At 37.6% G+C, this 21182-nt stretch overlaps 1 protein-coding gene across 1 annotated transcript; it reads right to left on the bottom strand.

Annotated features, from left to right (window-relative positions):
• Window positions 1-299: 299 nt before the first annotated feature.
• Window positions 300-20640, bottom strand: LOC129132417 (heterogeneous nuclear ribonucleoprotein K). The gene is made up of 15 exons (XM_077193199.1): window positions 20580-20640; window positions 18389-18463; window positions 17430-17527; window positions 15808-15864; window positions 14326-14369; window positions 13305-13377; window positions 12622-12735; window positions 11478-11606; window positions 10672-10979; window positions 10296-10350; window positions 3736-3786; window positions 1875-1896; window positions 1718-1800; window positions 1106-1275; window positions 300-333 (listed from the first exon to the last, which is right to left on the bottom strand). Exons 2-15 carry the CDS (start codon window positions 18435-18437, stop codon window positions 300-302), a joined length of 1287 nt encoding a protein of 428 aa, XP_077049314.1. The 5' UTR covers window positions 18438-18463; window positions 20580-20640.
• Window positions 20641-21182: the final 542 nt, after the last annotated feature.

The raw sequence follows: 21182 nt of genomic DNA, 5'->3' as shown, positions 1-21182 counted from the left end.
ACTGAACAAAAATAAAATCCACTCTGCTGCTGTTTCAAAATTTCAGTGTTAGTCTTGTGCAACCTTTTCCTACCCCAAATATTTGTAATGAACTAAAACATTACATCTGGCGAAAAGCAGATTCCACTACACCTCAAATGCAGAACACCTATGAAGCAGAGGAATGTTGGCTATTTAAACAGAAGCAGATATTAAAAAAAAAAAAAAAAAGGTGCAGGACTCCTTCAGTTCTTCACTAGTCTTAGAAAAACTTTCCAGAATACTGCTTCACACTATAAAAAAGAAAAAATAATCTTGCATTAGAATCCTTCAACATCTGCATACTGCTTCACACTATAAAAGAAAAAGAAAAAAGCATGTATTAGAATGATTGACCATACATCTTACATCAGTATTTACAATGGCATTCTTAAACTATAAATTTCCAATACTATTTAAAGTAAATAATTTTGAAAGGGTAATGACTAATAATTATAGGCATTTAATTATTTAAAAGCACATTTAAATATTAGCAATCTAAAGCCAAACATTCAAGTAAACATTAAAAAAATGCTATGATAGCCAACATGTTATTAAAGCAAAACTAGGTAAACTATGTCCAAAACTATTAATATTCAGAAGAAGAGAAAGTAATGCCAGCAAGGTGTGAAATGCTGCATAACAGCACCAATTGATTTCAACTTGTCCTGTAGAGGCATGGCCTGTGCCATATGGCAGACTGTGATTTGTTGTTGGTTATCTAAAAACAACAAAATCACTAGTCTTCCACACAGAACTAGACCAACATCCACTGAAATCTTCTATATTTTCTACAGGTTCTATATAATTAATTACAAGTAATTTTTTTGCAGCAATTTTCACCAGAGAAATGAAAGGACTGCTTGGCCAAGGTGTCTTCCATCAAGATTAGTTTCGAGGGAATTTTCATTTTCGTTAAAACAGAGAAAAGAGAATCAAGGCAGACTCTACCACTAGAGAAGTTAGGTTCAATAGTTACTTAAATCCTGTCTTCTAAAAACTATATTACAGAGAAGAGCTTTAGAATGTAGTAGTAGGAAAGTCAGTTTAAAAATTATAGTAAGGACAGCATTAAGCTTCAACTTGCCTGTTCTGCAGTAAATATTGAGCATTTTGTATCTGGTCCTGCGTTCCTGTAATAGTTATTATTCGATCTTCTGAGCCTTCTAGTGGTTCATCGATTTTGATTGAAGCTCCTGACTCATGACGTATTTGTTTGATTCTCTGGCCTCCCTTTCCAATAATAGAACCTGCCAACTAGGGGAGAAAATAAAGCATTCATTTCTTGATATAACTTTCTCTGCACAGTACTGTTCAAATAGCTTCCCATCCATTTAGTTTTAAGAGTTTCAATGGAAGCTTGCTCTTTTACAGCCTCAAAGCAGTCGCTGTAATGTATATTAGTAAACAGAGGTGGGATAAAGTTGGAAGAACCAAGTGTTTGTAAAACCAAGTTATATAGACTATCTCTATTATTGAATATTAACAATTAAAAATAGTTCAGTGCAATCTCTAAAGTCAAGACAAAACAAACATCCTTAAGAATAAACTTCCAATGATTTAGAAACACTCACTTTATATTAAAAGTACTTATCAAGCATACCAAATACTTCTGATTTACTTACATAGCCTAAGAAAAGACTGTGACTTTTTATTTATTTATTTAAACACAATTGTAAAGCAAGTCAGCTTCACTTACATCTTTGGGAATTGTTACTTGCGTTGTGATGATGGGTCCACCAAGATCTCCATATGAACCACGGCCCCCTGTGTAAGAATAGTCTGATTTAAACATATGCATCAAGCCTCTTACTGACTAAATGAAGTGCATGTCAAAGTTCTCTATAAAAACTTACCATATCCAGAGCCACCTTCAAACTATAAGAAAAAGAGAAAGAAAAACCTTAAATAGTGAAACCAGCAGTGATTCATTAACATGTTTCCATCTCAAGTATTATACTGTTAACTTTGAGCTTATTTTATGCAAAAATCCTAACCCACAACCTTAATCTAAGTGTCATTAAAGACAAAGTGGGGAAGAGGGCAGACCAGGAACAAGAGGGCAGGGAGGAATCTCACAAGAACCTTTTAGCTAGCTCTGTTAAAATCTCTAAGAATAAGTCATTAAGATCTAGCCATACCAATTTACCAAGCAACCTTATCAATTCAGTTGGTAAACAGCTCTTGATATTGATCTATTCTTGACCCTTGAACTAAACTAGTATTCAAATCCAAAGATCAGAGTTCAGCCTTATTATTACTACCTATACAGCTCAGGAGAAAATAAAGTTTCAGTTTGAGACAAGACATTTACCTGGTAACTGTCAACCCTCCTACTCCATCTTGAGGAAAAAACAATTCAACTCTAATAACTTGTCTCTCTCCATTTAGACTGTACTACAATCCTTTGCGCATCTTAGAAGGGACAATCATGACACTTATTACTACTGTTCTGCTAAAACTATCATATAAAAAATCCAAATCATTGTACTGCAGCACTCCTGACTTTTTATTTTTAGGACTGGTACTTGATATCAAGTGCTTAATTTGATCTAATGCCTTTTGTATGCACACACATTCATTTTAATCTTCCTGTAGAAGCAGAAATAGATGTGCACACTTCTCTAGAACTCAACTGATAACACTGAAATACAGGAATCTGTGAAGTACTTGTTTGCAGAAGTTGTAATGCAATAATTTTTTCCAAAACAAAAACCAAACACCTGTCAGCTTTTTAGAGCCAAATCAAAATGGAAGCTATTCAGAAAAAGTTATTTGTTTCTAAGCAACCTGTGTTGTGCAATCACATTGCTTAGCAATACTGACCATAATACAATATAAAAAGAGCTTGTAGTGGAGTGCAAAATACAAAACAATGAAGGACACTGCGTAGAACTTAATTCAGAGACTGATCAGAGCTGCATATTCCACACATACTCTTCTACCTATTTCTGCTGATATTTTGCCCAGGGAATCTCTTTTTTGGGCTAACTTGTAATGAACAATCATTTTCTTCATCCTTTCTGCTGCTTCCCCTCCCCAGACTACAAGACAGCAAATTAATTTGACAGCACATGAGTAATTCTAACTGCAATGTTTATGTAAGCTAGGAACTAACATTTAATATTTGGTGGCACTTTAACATCTTCTACAGAGCATAAACACTTGCTGATACCCTTTGAACTTTCCTCCCTAAACCCTCTAAGAGTAAGAAGTTTGATAAACACAAATCAAATAGAATATTTCAAATATATGGATAGGTAATGCACAAGTTTATCCAGAACTATAAGTAAAGAATTACTTTTAGCATTCCTTATTTGAAACAGGGGAAAGCACAACATGATGAAGTTAAAATAAAACATAGTCCTAAATAGATGCATCTACAGGGTGCTGACAAAGCAAGAATTACAGCAAAAGTTACAGCAGAAACAGTAAAATAGGGTACAAAAGAGACAGTACTACAGAAAAGCTTCTCTTGGCTGTGCTGCTACATGCTTCCATTGAGGAACATTAACTGCCTGTATAGGATTCACTGTTTAGGACATAAACTGCTAATAACTTGAGTTACAATGACAGCTTTAGGGACTTTTCAAAGGTGCAAGCTGCCACTAACTACATTCAATCTCAAAAAATTCCAGTTATCACTCAAACAATTCAAATTATTTTCCTCAAAAATAAATTCTTAAACTAGTCAAATAAAAGCATGAGCACACTCACCAACTCTGGTGGCTGCATGTCATCACAGGCATCTACATGACACTGCATCATCTTCCAGGGACAATGTAATAGAAGAAAAAGAGGAAATGAATTCAAATTAAGTCCATGTTATGGAGACTTATAGATAACTTGGCAAACACACACAGAGCAATATAAAGAAACATTTTTCTGCACTACTTAAAACTACTACAAAGGCTCAAAAGTAAATAACAGACCAGTTACACGATTTACTCCCTTTTACTGTCACTGCTAGGGAACTGTTACTGGTCACACTTCCTTTTTCCCTTGTTTCTGTGGCATAAACACATTTTCCTCTTACACAAAGGATTCAGACAGTTAAGGGCCGAGCAAAGCTTGAACAGTTGGTTACTTGGTTTTTTACCTCTAAGTACTGGAACTGCACTATATAGTAAAAGATGTTACTCTCAGATACCAAAACCTTCTACTTCTCTTATGCATAAAATAAAACAGGAAAGGCATTTAATAGAACAAGTAACTGTCATTGATATATCTGTGTCACCAACAGGTCAAGCAGGAAGGAGACAGCTTCTCATATGTTATTATTTTCCATATACCTCATACAGCCAACAGCTAAACTAATAATCTACTACTGTCTAATTATACTGGAAATCCAATTACTTTTTTTTTAAAGTGTGATAAATAGCATATCTTTCCTTTAGTCTTCCTTAACAAATGTTGGGAAAAAAATTCAACAAAATTATAAAAATACAATTTGTAGTATCCACTTCAAATTACTATTATGGCAAAGGCCTTTGCTGAGTTAAAACATGCAACATAACATGGATGACACACCAAAAAAAGGATGACACCACTGATGAATTATTCTTTAAGGAACTAAGGGACACCTCCAAATCAACTGCCCTTAACATTTTGAGGAACTTCATCTTGCTGGATGTTAACTGGAACACCACACAGCTGGTACAACCAGGGCCAGAAGATTCCTAAAAACACTTGGATGACATCATGGTACAGATACTAGGGGAGCCAACTAGGAAAGGGGCCTTCCTTGATTTGTTGCTCGTTAACAGAGAGGAGCCCAAGAATGAAGTGGCGGTTGGTGGCCATCTTAGCCACAGTGACTACAAAACAATCAAGTTTAAAATCTCTGGTGAGAGGAAAACAAGTGCCAGCAAAACTTCAACCCTGGACATGAGGAGAGGAGGCTTCAAGTTGCTCAGGGAATAAGTAAGGTCCCCTGGGAAAATGCTTTGGAAGGTGCTGGGGTCCATTAGTGCTGATCACTTTTTAAGCACCACCCCCTAAGGGCACAGGCAATTCCCAAATGTCAGAAGTCAAGCAGGCAAGGCAGAAGGCCAGCTTGGCTGAGCAAGGATCTTTTTCTGGAGCTAAGGCAAAAGAGGAAGGTGTATGCCCAGTGGAAGCAAGGTCAGGTGATATGGGAAGAATACAGAGATGCTGCTTGCCCCAGTAGGGAGAAAATCTGGGCAGCCAAAGCTCAACTGGAATTGAAGCTGCCGGAACTGCGGGGGACAATAAAGTTTTCAAAATATATCAGTAGCAAAAAGGAGACCATAAATAACATTGGCCTGTTACAGGATGAAGATGGCCACCTCACAGAGACAAGGCAAACGTCTTTAATGCATTCTTTGCCTCTGTCTTCAACTCGGATGACAAACCAAGGAGGTCCCAGCACCCTGAGCTGGAGGACAGTGACTGCAAGAATGATCAACTCCCAGTTAACCCTGTAGTTCAGCAGGATCTGCTGCTCCAGGTGCATCCCTATAAATCTATGGTGCCTGATGGGATTCATCCAAGAGTACCCAAAGAGGTGGCTGATGTCATTGTGAGACCTCCCTCAATGATTTTTGAATGATCTTGGGAATCTGGAGAGGTCCCAGCTGACTGGAAGCTGGCAATGGTTGTCCAAATTTTCAAGGGCAAGAAGGATGACCATGGTAACTACAGGCCTGTCGGTCTCACTTCAGTACCTGGTAAACTTATGGAAAGGATTATTCTGGGAGCTACTGAAACACACGTGATAGATAATGTCTATGTTGCAGTCATTGGTCACAGCTAGCACAGCTTCATGAGGTGAAGGTCCTGCTTGACAAACTTGATTTCTTTTTTGACAAGGTAACCCACCCACTTGATCAAGGGAAGCCAGTTGATGTGATCATTTTAGATTTCAGTAAACCTTTCAATACTGTCTCTCTCAGGATCTTTCTGGACAAAATGTCCAGCTGGATAACAACGTCATGCAATGGGTGGACAACTGGCTCATAGGTCAGGCACAAAGGGTTATAGTGAATGGGGTGACATCAGACTACTGACCTGTCACTAGTGGGGTTCTGCAGGGCTCCATTTTAGGGCCAGCTCTCTTTAACATCTTCATAAATGACTCAGACACTAGATTTGAAGGTATACTAAGTAATTTTGCCAACAACACTTAAGTGGGAGGAGCTATTGACTCCTTTAAAAGCAGGGAGGCCCTGCAGAGAGACCTCAACAAATGAGAGGCCATCACCAACCATATCAAGTACAACAAGGGAAAGTGCTGGATTCTGAACCTGGGATGGGACAACCCTGGATGTACAGACTGGGGAAAAAGATGTTGGAAAGCAACACCACATAAAGGGACCTGGAGGTCCTGCTTGATGGCAAGTTTAACATGAGGCAGCAGTGCCCTGGCAGCCAGGAGGGCCAATTGTGTCCTGGGATGCATCAGGCCCAGCATCACCAGCCAGTCAAGGGAAGTGATTCTCTTGCTCTGCTCTGCACTGGGGTGGCTTCACCTTGAGTCCTGTGTGAAGTTTTGGGTGCCAAACTAGAAGAAAGATATTAAGCTATTAGAGAGCATCCAAAGGCAGACTATGAAGATGGTGAAGGGTCTTGAGGGGAAGCCATATGAGGAACAGCTGAGGTCATGGGAGAAGGGAAGACTGAGGTGATACCTCATTGCAGTCTACATCTTCCTCAAAAGAGGAAGCGGAGGGGCAGCACTGATCTCTTCTCGGGTGACCAGTGACAGGACTCAAGAAGACAGCACGAAGCTGTGTCAGGGGAGGATACCAGGAAAAGTTCTTCACCCAGAGGGTGGTTGGGCACTAGAAGCCAGGGCACTGGTCACAGCCCCAAGGCTGCCAGAGCTCAAGAAGCATTTGGACAGTGCTCTGAGGCACAGGGTAGGATTGTTGGGGTCTCCTGTACAGAGCCAGGAGTTGGACTCAATGATCATTGTGAGTCGCTTCTAACTCAGGATATTCTGTGATTCTATGAAAATGTAAGTGCTCCTTTAAAAATGGTTCCTAAAATATTAGGTGCATACAATTTTCTTCTTTACAGATTCATTTGTGCTAGTTACTACTGGTAACCAATGCAAATTAAATCAAAACCAAATACAACACTGACTGGATAAGACAAAATTATTAGTATTATTAAGAATTTATTGCTTTTTGCATGCAATTGAAAAATACGCATGCAATACTAACTGATGGGAAATTCCTTGGCCCAGAAGAGTGAAAATTGAAATTTTGTTAATTTTAGTATTTATGTAGATGTGTCAAACATATTTTCTTCACTCTCTCTTTTTTGACGTGCTCCTTAACATCAAGTCTCTTAAAACATAAAGTGTGTTTAATATTTTTTTAGGGTATGTACCTTTATTGAAGTCCTAATACAGACACATGTATACACACACATATATATAATGATTTAGCAGCAGAAATCATTTGAATGAGAAAAACCAGATGAGGTGTCTGAACATACGCTACAACAGACACTGATTTAGCTCTTGTTCAACTCCAATTTAAAAATACTTTGAAAGCATTAGGCATAGGCCATTATAACAAAAAAAAAAAAAAAAAAGGGGAAGTGGAGGATTAAACAGCTTTATATGTACTTTTCCACCTTATTTTTTCCCTGGTATGTTTTTGTGCATTTGTCTATCTAAAGCACCCATGGGGATGGGGGTGTTAAAAAAATAGCAGAAATGCATTTGTGTTTTCTCAGCTATCAAAATAGCTGTCATGGCCCATAGGCATTTAGTACTTACAGCCTAAAATATATACCACTGTAAATAAGAGAAACAATGCATGTATGTTTTCCAGTAAAATGCTTCAGAATAAATGATATATATATACACACACACACAATTATTTTTTCCTCCCATCTTCAACTTTACAAGACTGTCAGTCTTGTTACATCTTAAAAAAGTCAAGTTTCACCATCCAGTCTTGGTTCACCATCTTACAAGTCTGAACTTTCTCATTTTTAGAGAAGAGATCTGACAGAAAATGAGGATTTCAGTAGATTCAACATCTCCAAGATGTTGGTCTGAAAAGACTATTCTTGCCTTTTAATGTATTTATGTAAAATGGCAGTCCTGCTCTCTGAAATTAGCCTTTCCCATGCATTACTTCACAAATCACAAGGATGTTAGTTTACTCTAAATGTTTCACTGTGACTGTGGTCACAAGGGTTTTCAGGATGAAGAAGAGATGAGAATGTTGACTCTATGATCAGAAGGCTTGATTTATTATTTTATGATATATGTTACATTAAGACTATACTAAAAAGAAATAGAAAGGAAAAGGTTTCTTCAGAAGCTAGCTAAGCTAAGAATAGACAAGAATGAATAACTAAGATCTGTGTCTCAGACAGAGAGCAAGAGCCAGCTCTGCCATGAGTGGTCAGGAAATCTAAACATTCACAGGTCTACCTGTTGCATTCTACAGCAGCAGATAACCATTGTTTACTTTTGGTTGCTGAAACTGCAGCTTCTCACAAGGAAAAATCCTAAGAAAGGATTTTTCATGAAAGATGTCTGCGACATTTCACTACAGAATGGTTTCTATGTGAAATGTATAGTAGCTCAAGACCTTATATTTCTGGTATGACACTTTCAGTTTTAGCCTCACAATCCATGGAAAGATTTTTCATGTGCTTATACAATTAAGGATACTGGGATTATGGCTAGCCAAAAGTAGAAATTAAATAAGATCTGTGTCAGAAAGCAGTCCTCATTGTAGGCTGTCTATGAAACTCATGCATAAAGCAGCCAAAGCCACGAGCAGCTCCACTGTGAAGAGGAAGAAATAGAATTGCTTTTCAGAACGTGGAAAACAAGCAAGCAGAGATGACTCCTATTTATTTGTAGAAACTCGTGTCAAGAAAGCCAAGGTCAACCTGATCAAAGTCAGACTAGAGTTCAAATAGATTTCTCTATTCTAAATGGAATGGAACAGAACTAGAACACACTATTGCCCCAAGCTGAAGACTGTTCTCAACCACATACCCAAGGAAGGGCAGATTGCTCTGTTTATATGCCCTGACATTGGTTTTACCAGATGCTAATAAGAAAACACAAAACCCGAGCTTTGAAAACATGAAAATACAAAGAAGTGCTTTTAGAGGTCTAGTTCATAACTCCTAGTTTCTTAAGATTCTGAGTAGCATAGACAACTTGCTGGTTTTAATGTTGTGGGTTTGTTTTATTGTGGGTTTGTTTACTTCTTTTTTGGGAGGGTGGGGGTGGTTTGTTTGGTTTTAGTAATTTTAAATGCAAGTCTTTAATTTTAGTCGTTCTGCTAGGCTTACGGTGCCTCAATTGTGACATTGTTTCAATATGTTCTTCCAGTATGTGTTACTGGAAGTAATTGCCTCTTCCTCCCAGGAGGCACCAATGTGTAAATCTCATTTAGGTAGCCCATTTCATAGTTCCTCTACTTTCTCTTCCATTTATTTTAAATAATCTAATCTCACCTGTCATCTTAAAGAATGTGCCAAACAGAGCCAGAAGAGGTAAAAAAAAAAAAAAAAAAAAAGAGATTGTTAACCAGAGGTTTACCTCTGAGATACCTAGAATTTCTCTTCCCAGGAAAGAGGATACAATAAATTACTACCAGGAAGTCATATTTCAGAGTACAACATGGAGGAATATCTTTACGCATTTTTTAATTCTCCTCACCACCCAACATGGTTGAAACGTATCTAATTTCATTTGAAATTCATCTTATCAGTGGTCCTGGCTCCAAAACATTTGAAATCATAGTAGATTTTTTTCAGACATAAATTGGCATAAAGAACTGAATTGAAAAAGCAATTATCTGTCAGACCAACTAGATCCCTTTAAAGATATTATTCACACTCTCTTAAATTTTGTTAACATTTGTTGGAAAACATTGTTCTGACATGCTTTCTTAATCTGAACAGCCTACCAATTTCTATTTCTGTCATCCTGATTTACAAGCAACAGTCTACAAGAAGGTCTGTATAATTAAAACCTGAAGGGACTGTGCTCTACCAACTTTCTATTCCATTATTGATGGTAGGCAGGGAAAAACAACCAACCAACCAAACAAAATCCCACAAACTATAACCACACAGCAGATCACATCCCAGATACTCTTTACACCTCCAACAGCTGTATTCTTGGGGAGACCATTTGTATGGCCAAAAGATTGTGGAGATATCAAAGTTTATCAGAGGTACACATGTTCCACACTTAAATGTATGTATTCAAGAAGTTTCCTCAAAGTGCTAACTGTATTTACTAAGCAAAATAAATTTTAGCCTCCTACCATTCCATCGTAACGGTCTCCAGGTCTACCTCTTCGGTCATAAGACATAAGATCTCTAAAATGAGAAAAAGCAGCAGCATATGACTCATGTTATGAACTAGTTTATATATTCTAATTCAAGTTTTAACAATTTGCACACAATTATGAATTTCTAAATGCTTTAGCCTAGTTCTGAATGACATAAAGTTACAGAACTACTAGTCCTGATAATACTGTAGAAATAATTAAATTCAAATGCTTTCAAAATTTTCTGGTGCAATACACACTCAATTCTGAATAACTACTAGCAACATGGAGTGTGAAACAAGTCCTGGAACATGAACACAATTCAGTAAATGTTACTCAACTTGTACAATGCATTTATGCAACAGCTTACCCGCCACGAGGAGGTGGTGGAGGAGGAAGAGGAAGATTACGAGCTCTGCTGCCACCTCTGCCACCACGGCCTGGCGGAGGTGGTGGAGGTCCTCTGCGAGGGCTCATATCATCATAATCTCTTCTTGATGGAGGCATAGGTCGTCCCCCACGACCAGGAGGCATTCGATCAAAGCCTCCTCTTCCACGCATGGGAAAGCCTACTGGACGTCCCCTTCTATCATCAAACATCATTGTGAAGCCACCATAGTCATATGTTTCATCATAGAAATTTGGATCATAAGGCTGGGCCCGTCCTTTAATTGGAGACTAAGACACACAAAAACAAAAATAACACCCCTCCCACCAGTTAGCACTGATACAACTATATATCATTAAATTAATATAATAAATATATAAATATGAATTTATACATGCTGAATATGTTCTTTATTTCACAATACTCATAAGCAAGGCAGGGGGAGTGATATACTTCCTGAGAGCTTATCTATGATAGAGAAATTGCTGTTATTGATGGGTGGCACATACATTTCTCACACTTCCTCCCTAATTTAAATTTTCTTATTTTATGGATATGTAAAGCATGACTAAGTCCCTTGGTACCAAAAATGTCTTCTCTCTCCAATAAGGTACACTCCAATTCTAGCAAGCAGGAATAATTTCAAAGGGTGCTAACAGTCCAATGCTTATTTTGTTACTGGAGAATAGGCAATGAATTAAAAATAGAAATGGAAAGATATAATTTTCCAGCCAAATCATCCTGACTTTCATGAATACCAATGAAAGAATAAGTTTAAGACACATTACCTCAGAGATAAGATCCAAGATAATCTTGATACATTCCACAACTCTGTCAGGTTTTCCACCAATAAGCACCACTCTATCAGTGGAATGAGGACAACATTCTTGAAAGAGCTTAATGGTGGTTTGAGTATTCTGTTGAATAGAAGAAAAGCAACCCCAAAATTTTCAAATAGAAGTATTTTAAAGAATTTTATCAACTTATTGAAAACAAAATGGGTAAGACACACACTAAAACATTTGAAAAGAAACAGTCAAACAAATCATTCAACTTCCAGTAACTTTAAGTGAATGCTTGGCTTCCAAGTTCTTACAACAAATTTAATCTTAAAATATTATATTTTTAATACCCGTGCAATGGCACCAGTTGGTATGAAATGCTAGTGAAAAATTTAGATTTTTGAAGTCTTTTAATTATGGCTCATCTACATTGTTATTTAATCAAATACAAGCAAAAGGACCACATATTCATTATAACCTTACAGGTTATATAAGCCTTCATATGTCATAAAAACATGCTTTGGATGCAAGACAGCAATGTTGCTAGAATTATGTCTATTCATCTTGCCTTTCCCTCATTCCACACAAATAGTAAGTTATGCCTAAACGGACCTGGAATTGCCTTTGATGCAATGTGAGGAAAGGACAGAAAAGAACACTCTAGATTGATAGAGACCACTAGCTTTTTAAGACAAAACCTCATTCCTTCACAAAGGAAAAAATGGCCTTTGAGGAAGTGAAAGTTAAAATACCCAAAAACTAAACAAACAAAACCCTAAGAAAACCCCACTATACTTTTTTATAACAATATTCAAGCATCTATTAAATTATCATTAAATAGCTTATGGAGATCTATTGATACTAAATAGTTTTCCTTGTCTAACACCATCGATATAACCTATTTAGCAGTTCCTGATGAATGGCATTTTAATTTAAAAAAGTATCCTTTATTTATAAAGATTACTGCTAATACACTTAAAAGCTTTATAAGTAGTTCTGGGCTCTATCACCAACCGCTACTTCATGTATGAAATATGTTCTTAAGGATCTCATAGATCATAGATGAAGCTTACACTCACAGCATATGAACACAAAAAATTAATTTGTTTATAGAATAAAAGCAGAATCTGAAAAGAATAGGAAACAGTACCTCTCTGAGTTCTTTGATTTTAGCACCCTTGACACCAATAATTCCTCCTGCTAGACTTTGGTGAATTAGAAGTCTTAATTCACAGTCAAAGTCACTACCTTTGTAGTGCTGGTACTGTAAGATGCATACAAGAATAAAATATTAGTCAGGGGAAAAAATAATTGAAAAATACAAATACTCATTTTGATTTTCTTTAAGATTTTTCTCCAAACAGCATGGTATGACTTAATTTACTGCTGAACTGTAATATTGTATTTACTGTTAGAAAAAAAAAAAATCACATTTTTAAGTAATTTGCCTCAACACAAGGTGATGTCAAATTAGCTTTCTTTATTTATTTTATGATTATTGCTGTTGTATAGAATTTTAATATATCCAACAGCACAACACACTTGATTACAATGCAAAGGCAGAATGGAAATTACAGTAGAGCTACTTTAAAAAACAGGTGGTTTGAAGGAAAGGAGGCTGTTCCAAATATTATTCTTCTAAGAAATTTTCTCTGTCCCCTATTAAAAAAATGCCAACACATACATTGAGAGCTATAGGTCTTTCTTTCAAAAAAAGGCTAGGTTTTACTTTCTATTTTAATATATTAAAAATAGGACACAATCATCTAGAATTATCTTGTTTTAAGATCTAAATTTATACCTCTGAAAAAGAAACAAACCTAAGAGACATACCTCTTCCAAAGTAGGGATAATCTTCTTCAAGATTTCTCCAATTGTCTCTGTATCTGCACTTATACTCAAGATACTGTTAAGAGGCCATAGTGTCAGAAAACATAGAGAAGGTGGAAAGTAGCAGAAATAAGTTTATTATTCATAATCATACACAAAATTCTAACAAGACTGACTACACAGAAGACCTTACAATTAATATTCTCCATTTAAAGTAAACCTGTTCACTGGATTTACAACACATGCATCTTTGTTCATGTCCAATACATATGCATGATGAATATAAGAATTTAAGGCTAGGCAGGCCTTGCAGAGAGAGCAAGAGAACTCACGAGAGCTTTTGGAAGGGCTCAGACAGATTAACCAGGCAAGAAATTGACGCAAAACTTAAAGTATGAGTGAATATTCATTTTCCCTGCCACCACTAATTTAGTATACCCTTAACATTACATTGGTAAAACTAGCACACCTTTTTATAGAAAAGGTGAGGATATGTAAGTAGTCAACATTATATCTGGAGTAAGGTTGAGATACCAGTTAGAAATTAGATTACTAATGGGCTCTGCAAAAAACGCAACATAAATACAAGGGGGAAAACCCCAAAACAAAACAAAAAACCAAACCCACAAACAAACAAAAACATAACACAAATGAGAAGTGAAGAAAAGTGAACTAGAGTTAGTATTTCAGCAGAAATAATTATGAATGGACAATGCTGGGGGGAGAAAGGTGGGCCACAAAGACCAGAGCAAGAGACTCCTGAAACAATTTGATTTATAATACAGTAAATATACAACACTTGAAGCTGTGCTCTTTCAATTGAAATAAAATTAGTGGATTGTTTGGGTGGCCAACTCACGTAAAAATTCAGTGACAAAAAGACTAAATGGGGAAAATAAGACAGCAAACTTTAAAAAAAACAATACACGGTCTATAAGGGGATACTATTTATATCAAAGGCAGGTAATAAAATACATTTCTCTCTTTCTAATCAGGCAGTGAGGCATAAACTGTTGGGACATACCGCTCAGGGCCACTGCTGTCTGGGACTGAAACACTGGCATTGTACTGCATTGGTCATTGGCGTTCGTGGATGTTGGCATTGGGCATGGGCATTCAATCAGTAGTTGTCAAGTATGGTACCCGTTTGGCAACAAGCACATTTTTGGGCATAGCCAACCAGGGTTTTCACATGGGCGTTCAGGGGCGGATGGGCCAACGTCATGGTGGGCAACGCAGGGGCAAGTCGATCCAGTACATGGGTAACGGAGATATATGGCCAAAAAAACAAGGAGAGGGAAAAGGGGGAAAAGCAATAAATTTTAATTTAATACAAACTATACTTATTACTTTCAGTTAATGAAGCAAGCGTAAGTTGCTTTGAAGACTAACACAATAATGGATTGCTACATCAAATGTGACTTAACAGTATGGATCTTCACAAGTTACGTTATCTGACTAAACTACATTTTACTTTTAACAATGATGTTTCAGTAGCAGGCTGGCTCATGAAGGTAGACACAAAAACTGTTGAGATTCATATTACTGAAAAATTAAGCAAGTTGGGAAAGTTAGTAGTCCAGACCAGTAAATTATCTGGAGTAAAGGGATGTGTTTATTTACTTAAACAAACAAACAAACAAAACCACTAGCTGCCAAAGTTTGTTGGCGTGATTCCTGACCATTTCAGCTTAATCCTCAATTCTAGTTGCAATAGTTTGTGAACTTAGATGGAACTGATTCTGTTATGATATATTAGCAAATATTGTGTTGAACACAGTCTTGCTTGAAAAAAACTGTAGCTGATCCTAAGTACAGGAGTGTAAACAAATGGAATTTAAGAAGCATTGCCAAGTTTTATAAATACATAACACTCACACTGGATGTGTGTCTAATCACAAGAGTCAACCCACATAAAATATGAATAGCTAAGTAAGCTATGACCATTTAAAAATTCTTCCAAGTAAAATAAAATGCTTCTTTACTGTTCTATACCTGTACCTAAATCATGCAACCCTAACATCAATGGTTTTGTGCCTTATGTCCACACTGTTAAAGCAAAAACAGATGGACCATTATGTTTTGGGATTTTTTTTTAAAGGAAGCTCAAAAATTCTTTTATCGCTGGCTTAAGCCAGCCACCAGAGATAGTTTTCAATAGCACTATAATGGATTCACATAAATGGGAAATAGTATAGTTACAGGTTTTAAGTTTTACCAATACTTCTAATAAGAGATATTAACTCGTGTAATTTAGAGGAACCCTGTTTGAAAGCAAAGAGGTTTAATATAAACCTCTCCTCTCACATAACTTGAGCTGGGCTTCAATTAAAACACAAATTGAAAAACTAAAGTTATCTTCTCCAACAATCATTATAAGTGGCTTATTAGATTATTGTTGTCTAGGTTTGAATGTCTCAATTTCTAGAAATGTATGCAATCAAGTTTTCAATGCAGTGCCCTGGAAGAATTGGTGTTAAATCAATTCAAACTCATGTATACTCACATCTGTACGAAGTGCCTTAATATTTTTGCCACCTTTTCCAATCACTGCTCCAGCATTCTGGAAAATAGTTTTCAGAATTTACATTAGGCTAAAACAGCACAGACTGTTTTTTTGAACCAAAGACTAAGAACAATGTATCTATTTCTGCATTACCTAGTGGGGTGCATTTAAGGGTGGGGTGAGGCTTGTTTCCTTTTGAAAGGTTCAAATTAAACCAAAACAAACTGATGTGGTTTTACCATGAGGAAAAAAAGGTAAAAAAAAAGATCAATGCAGAGATAAAAATACTCAGTAATATTTTTTCAATTTTAAATTTAAGTTTTTAGGCAATTCTGCCTGTATTCTCATAGAATCATAGGTGGACAAGCAGATGAATAAAAAACTGGTTGGATGATTGGTAATAGTTAATGGATCTTATTGCACCTAGAGGCTGGTAAGAAGTGGGGTACCACAGAGGTCTATCCTGGGATCTGTCATGTTTAAACACAGAATGATTTGGGTTGGAAGGGACCTTAAAGATGATCTAGTTCCAACCTCCTCCCCCCCATGGACAGGGATGCCACTCGCTAGATCAGGTTGCTCAGGGCACAACCATCTCATAGTTAGAATATGACTGAAAAAAAAACTTATGGGTTTCCATGCATGTTATATAAGTCAACAGCTTTGCTAGTTTATTTGATCACTTTTAAATGTTTGCAAATTTCACTTTCCCACTCCAAACATTTGAGCAAATGCTACTTTTGATTGAAGCCTATGTAAAACTGATCACTCAGGTAGGTACAGTCTGAAGAATGTAAAACCAATATAAACAATTGCTAATCTCTAGTTGCTAAAATCAAGAGGAATAAATTCAAGATATTCAAGAGGGGAAATTGTAAAACTAATTTTTTACCAGGCTATTTCAAGAACTACGTGCAAAATTATTACTTTTACTATGCAGTTCATACATGATGCTAACAGCACTAAAAATATTTTGCAGCACTCCACATAACTTGACTATTCATTAGAAATGCCATGTAGATTTAAGGTAACATTCCCCTACCCTAAGACAAAAGACTGAATTACTTCAGACAGCACAAACATCTGCATCAACTGGAAATACTAAAGGAGATTCATAAATAGCAGTTTTACTATTTATACTAGTCAATGAAGCAATCGCAAGCCATGAAACATTACTCTCTTATATTTCCTACTGTTGATACTGATAGATTTATTAAATCTGGAGAAATTACTAAAATCTTGAGGAAGTCCTCATCTTGCCTCATATTTAATTTACAATTAAAAGCTGATCATTCTTTAAACTGCTTGCTTTCTAAAGACTAATACATAGTCATTCCCTTGGAAACAACTATGTTCTATTCAAACATGAGAAGCGGCTTATCATTTCTATGTCCTTATTTTTTCAATAAGTACATTTTTTTAAAATCAAAGAAGTCCCATAGATTGTTAGACTCACCCTTGAAAAAAATTACTGAAGATCACAATACACTTCTACTATCATTCATGCACACAAGTATTCCTAAATAAATTTTAAATAAAGCACAAGTTCTTTCTAAACATACACTGTCACCACTGTCTTAAGCAATGGTATAAGCAGTAACATAGCAATACTAAGAGCATACTTTGCTTTGAAGCAAAATGCGCAATTCAACCATTTCATCTGTATTCCGAGACCTTTTGAAGGCCTGCTCTTCTTCCATATCTTCTGCAGGACGTTTGCCTGTAGACAGGTCCATAGGGGGAAAACACAAATGTATATTTAACTTTCTAAGTCATGATAAAACTGTATATCAAGTTATGCACAGTATTCCTAGTGAAGCATTCCCTCCCATTAGCCCAATGCTAACTTCTGACATCTACCCTGAACACCTATAGGACAGAAACAGGTTTTTACTTCATCAGTCTACATATCAATTAATAAGTGAAGACTTATTCAAATCTATAAACTACAGCTGAAATGCAAATTTTTCAAACTTTGCAAAAAAATAACACTGTTTACAACAGTGCGGCATCACCTACTTAGTATTTCTTTTACAACTGGGAAAACCTTAAAGCACAAAAGATTAAAAGCAGCTTGTCCAATACTGAAATACTGGTGAAACAGTAGGAAAGCAGTATTTAAAGTCACTTTAAAAAACTGGCCTGAATCAATACTAATGCTCTAACTCTTCTTCACTAATTATGTCCAAAAGGTTTTTCATTCAGATAATATTTAGAGATATTTCACATATATATACATTCCTTCAAACTAACAACTGCTATAAATTAAATACAGTAATAGATATGCCTAACAGTATCTTTACGTGATCACATTGTCCATACAAATACTGAGCATTTAGCTATCAAATATTTTCAAATCTTTCCTCATAACTTTTAGTTACTTATACCATGACTAAAATACTCCCAAAGAAAAATTACATATTCATGATACAAAAATTACATAAAACCACATGAGACATTTAAAAATTAAAATATTAAATGAAGCATTTGATACAGTTAAAGCATTTCAAAACAGTTACAAACATCAAGACTCAAAAAGTTTCCTTCCTCCCAAAATAAAATAGTCCTTTAAAAAATTTACCATTTGTCTCTGTGTTGGTAAAGGTTTCCTCCTGTTGTTCAGTCTCCATTACCTTTTATTCTTAGAAGGTAAAATCTGTTGCAGAATAAAAAAGAGCTAGTACATTATTTTGTGGGGGAAAAGGTTAATTGTACATCATACTAATGGGAAAAGCAAGAAGAAATGCCTGCTTTTAGAGATTACCAGGTTTATATATACTTGCAGAGCAAACCCAATTGTTCTGGGCAGGATCAAAACCCTACTGCTTCAGAAGCCTATGAAAACAGCATAGATCAGGCTCTGTTCACTTACAGGTCTGATTCTTGCTACAACTGAAAATGAGGTTTGACCTGAGATTTTGCTGCAAAGGTTTTCTTTATAAATGAAAAAACAACAAGACCAAACACATCACTAAGAGGAGAAATAATAATCAAGTACAAAGGCTTACAGACACACAATTGCACTCTGAATTATTTCAACCTTGCTCATTTTCAAGCATTTGCTAGTTTTAAGCAATCACATTTATTGACAATGACTTTCAAATATTTAAAGTGAATAATTATCTGGGTCCTACTTTCAGGATGTTATATACCATATCTTGAATTTCCTTTTTAGGAGATGCTATGTTTCAATATGCTAATTGTTTAGTTTGTAATTTAGACCAAATGTTATAAAATTAATGTTGGTAATTAGACGTTTTCTATCAACTTACAAGCATGCCTTCCATCAATATAACAGATGAACAAAACATTACACACAAGCCATACTTGAAAAATTCTCTTAAAAATAGCACACTATCATGTATAACCTCTGCATAAATGTATGAAGAATCTCAAAAGCAGACAAACTTTTTTGACTTTGTGAAACAGGTACCTCTTACAAGATCTGCTTTTGCTAAATCCACGACTTAAGGATACTTGTAAAACAAATTAGAAGTCAGGCAGAATAATTTTTCACCTTATTAAAAAATTAATTTGTACAGATACAGCCAAACAAAGAACGTTATTTTCCTTCCTTTAGATTTTATTGCTCATCTTTCACAGCCTGAACAAATGGTTGATATACATATCCACAAAGAAAAAGTGAGGTATGTTTAATTTTTTAAAGTATCCTTTTTATTATCCGTTCATTTGTAAGTTACCCTATTTTTGCAGGCTAACAGCAAGCACTGCCGGTAGGTATGCACTCTTTTACAGTCGCTGCTGAGACACCACCTCGCCAGCATATGCCAGTATTTCCAGGCCCCTAATTTGGGCTAATAGAAAAAGCATCGCCTAAAGAATAGCCAAGTGTCGAAACAGACGCTGCTAGAACGCAGGGATGGGGGCAGGAAGAGAAATTTCACCAGGTTCAAATGGCTAACCCTTCCAGACCCCATTCTATTTACGACCCTCCCAAAAATTCTAGAGCTACCGGGAGAAGAAATGTAATATACTGTTCAGGACAAGATGCTCTCGACTAGTTGCTGTGCTCTTTTGTGCAAATCGAGTTTGCAGGATTAAATTGGCTAACGTAAAATTTTTAAAAAACATCTAAAGAATAAAGCAGTCATGGACATGAGTAGAGGGTTGGGAGATGACGGTGTGCCTCTCCCCCGCTCCCTCCGGGACTAAGGGCCATTCCCGCCCGGACGCCTCCCCTTCCACAGCCCACGCGCCAATCTGCTCAGGCTGACGTTCACCTTTACCCCTCGCACAGCTTTTAAAACCAGCCAGCCGCCGAGCGCTCGAAATCCCAGCTCGCGCCCTAGGTGGGAGGGGGAAAGGCGCCGTTACATAACCCCCACAGTCCGAGACCCACCTCCGCGGTGGCGGGGACCAGCAGAAATGGCGGCCGCTGTAATAGCGCCTACCCACTGCTAGGCGGAGCCGTGAGCCGAAAAACCACCACCACGCGGTCACAAGATTTCCCCCACTCCGACCAGAGAGACACAAAGGAGGCACTCAGAGGCCCTCACCCCAGCTCAAGCAGAACCAACAGAGCGCAACAGCCCTACCACGAGAACTCTGGCATGGCCCCTAAAAGCAGGCTCCGCTACAGAACGCTCCCCAATCGTTTTGACACGGCTGCTTCCGCACAGGCCGCAGCAGAGTGCCCTCGTCTTCCTCTCTGCCCACCATAATTACCAAAAACTCCCCCCATCCACAGCTACCCTAGGTAGGTGCCAGAAAAGGGCGGCGACCGCCCCCCCCCCCCCAGCCTTAGCACGCACCCGCTAGTGCGACCAGCCTCCACCACATCGCCACTCCGGGAACGGCACCAGTTGGGCCGCCGTGCTCGCACTAAGGCCACCGAAGCGCGACGAGTGAGACACAAATCATCCTTTTCACCCTTCCCTTAGGGTAGAGGGAGACCCTTGGGTCCGCAGGTTACACAAAACCACTCCACAGTAGCTAAGGAGTCATCACTCCCGGCCCCCTCCTTCTCCACGCAGCAGTCCCCAGACCTACTCAATTCCGCCGCCCCGCGCAGTTTCTGCAAGAGTCCAAGAAAATCCTGGGGCCCGGCGGCGACAGGCCGCCCGTGTTTTTGTGTCACACAACAGGGTTGGGAGGGGTGCGATCAACAGCTTAGTTTCCTTCAAGCCGGCTTAACCCATCCTCCCTACCCCACCCCCAGTGCAAGCAACACCCCCTCTGAACCGCGCTTACCTGCACCCACCACGTACAGGAGAGAAAGGCGAGCAACTCCTACTACCAACGCACATCCACCAGCACCGCCAAATGACTGGCCCAACCACCTCGTCTCCTCCCCCTATGGGAGACCCAATGCGGCCCCGTTGGGTAAGGCAGCTGCCCATCAGGGCAGGGATGGC

The sequence above is a fragment of the Agelaius phoeniceus genome, chromosome W (genome assembly GCF_051311805.1).
Source record: "Agelaius phoeniceus isolate bAgePho1 chromosome W, bAgePho1.hap1, whole genome shotgun sequence".
Classification (NCBI taxonomy): Eukaryota; Metazoa; Chordata; class Aves; order Passeriformes; family Icteridae; genus Agelaius; species Agelaius phoeniceus.
This window is presented reverse-complemented; position numbering and strand designations above follow the sequence as displayed.

What these genes read in the sequence shown, in the direction of transcription:
- LOC129132417 (XM_077193199.1), bottom strand. Translation starts at nt 18,437, where the DNA reads ATGGAGACTGAACAACAGGAGGAAACCTTTACCAACACAGAGACAAAT. An exon ending in GACAGCAGTGGCCCTGAGCG is followed by an intron (nt 13,378 to 14,325) that starts GTATGTCCCAAC and finishes GCCTCTTAACAG; the next exon opens with TATCTTGAGTATAAGTGCAG. An exon ending in CAATATTTACTGCAGAACAG is followed by an intron (nt 334 to 1,105) that starts GCAAGTTGAAGC and finishes TTTCTTTTATAG; the next exon opens with TGTGAAGCAGTATGCAGATG.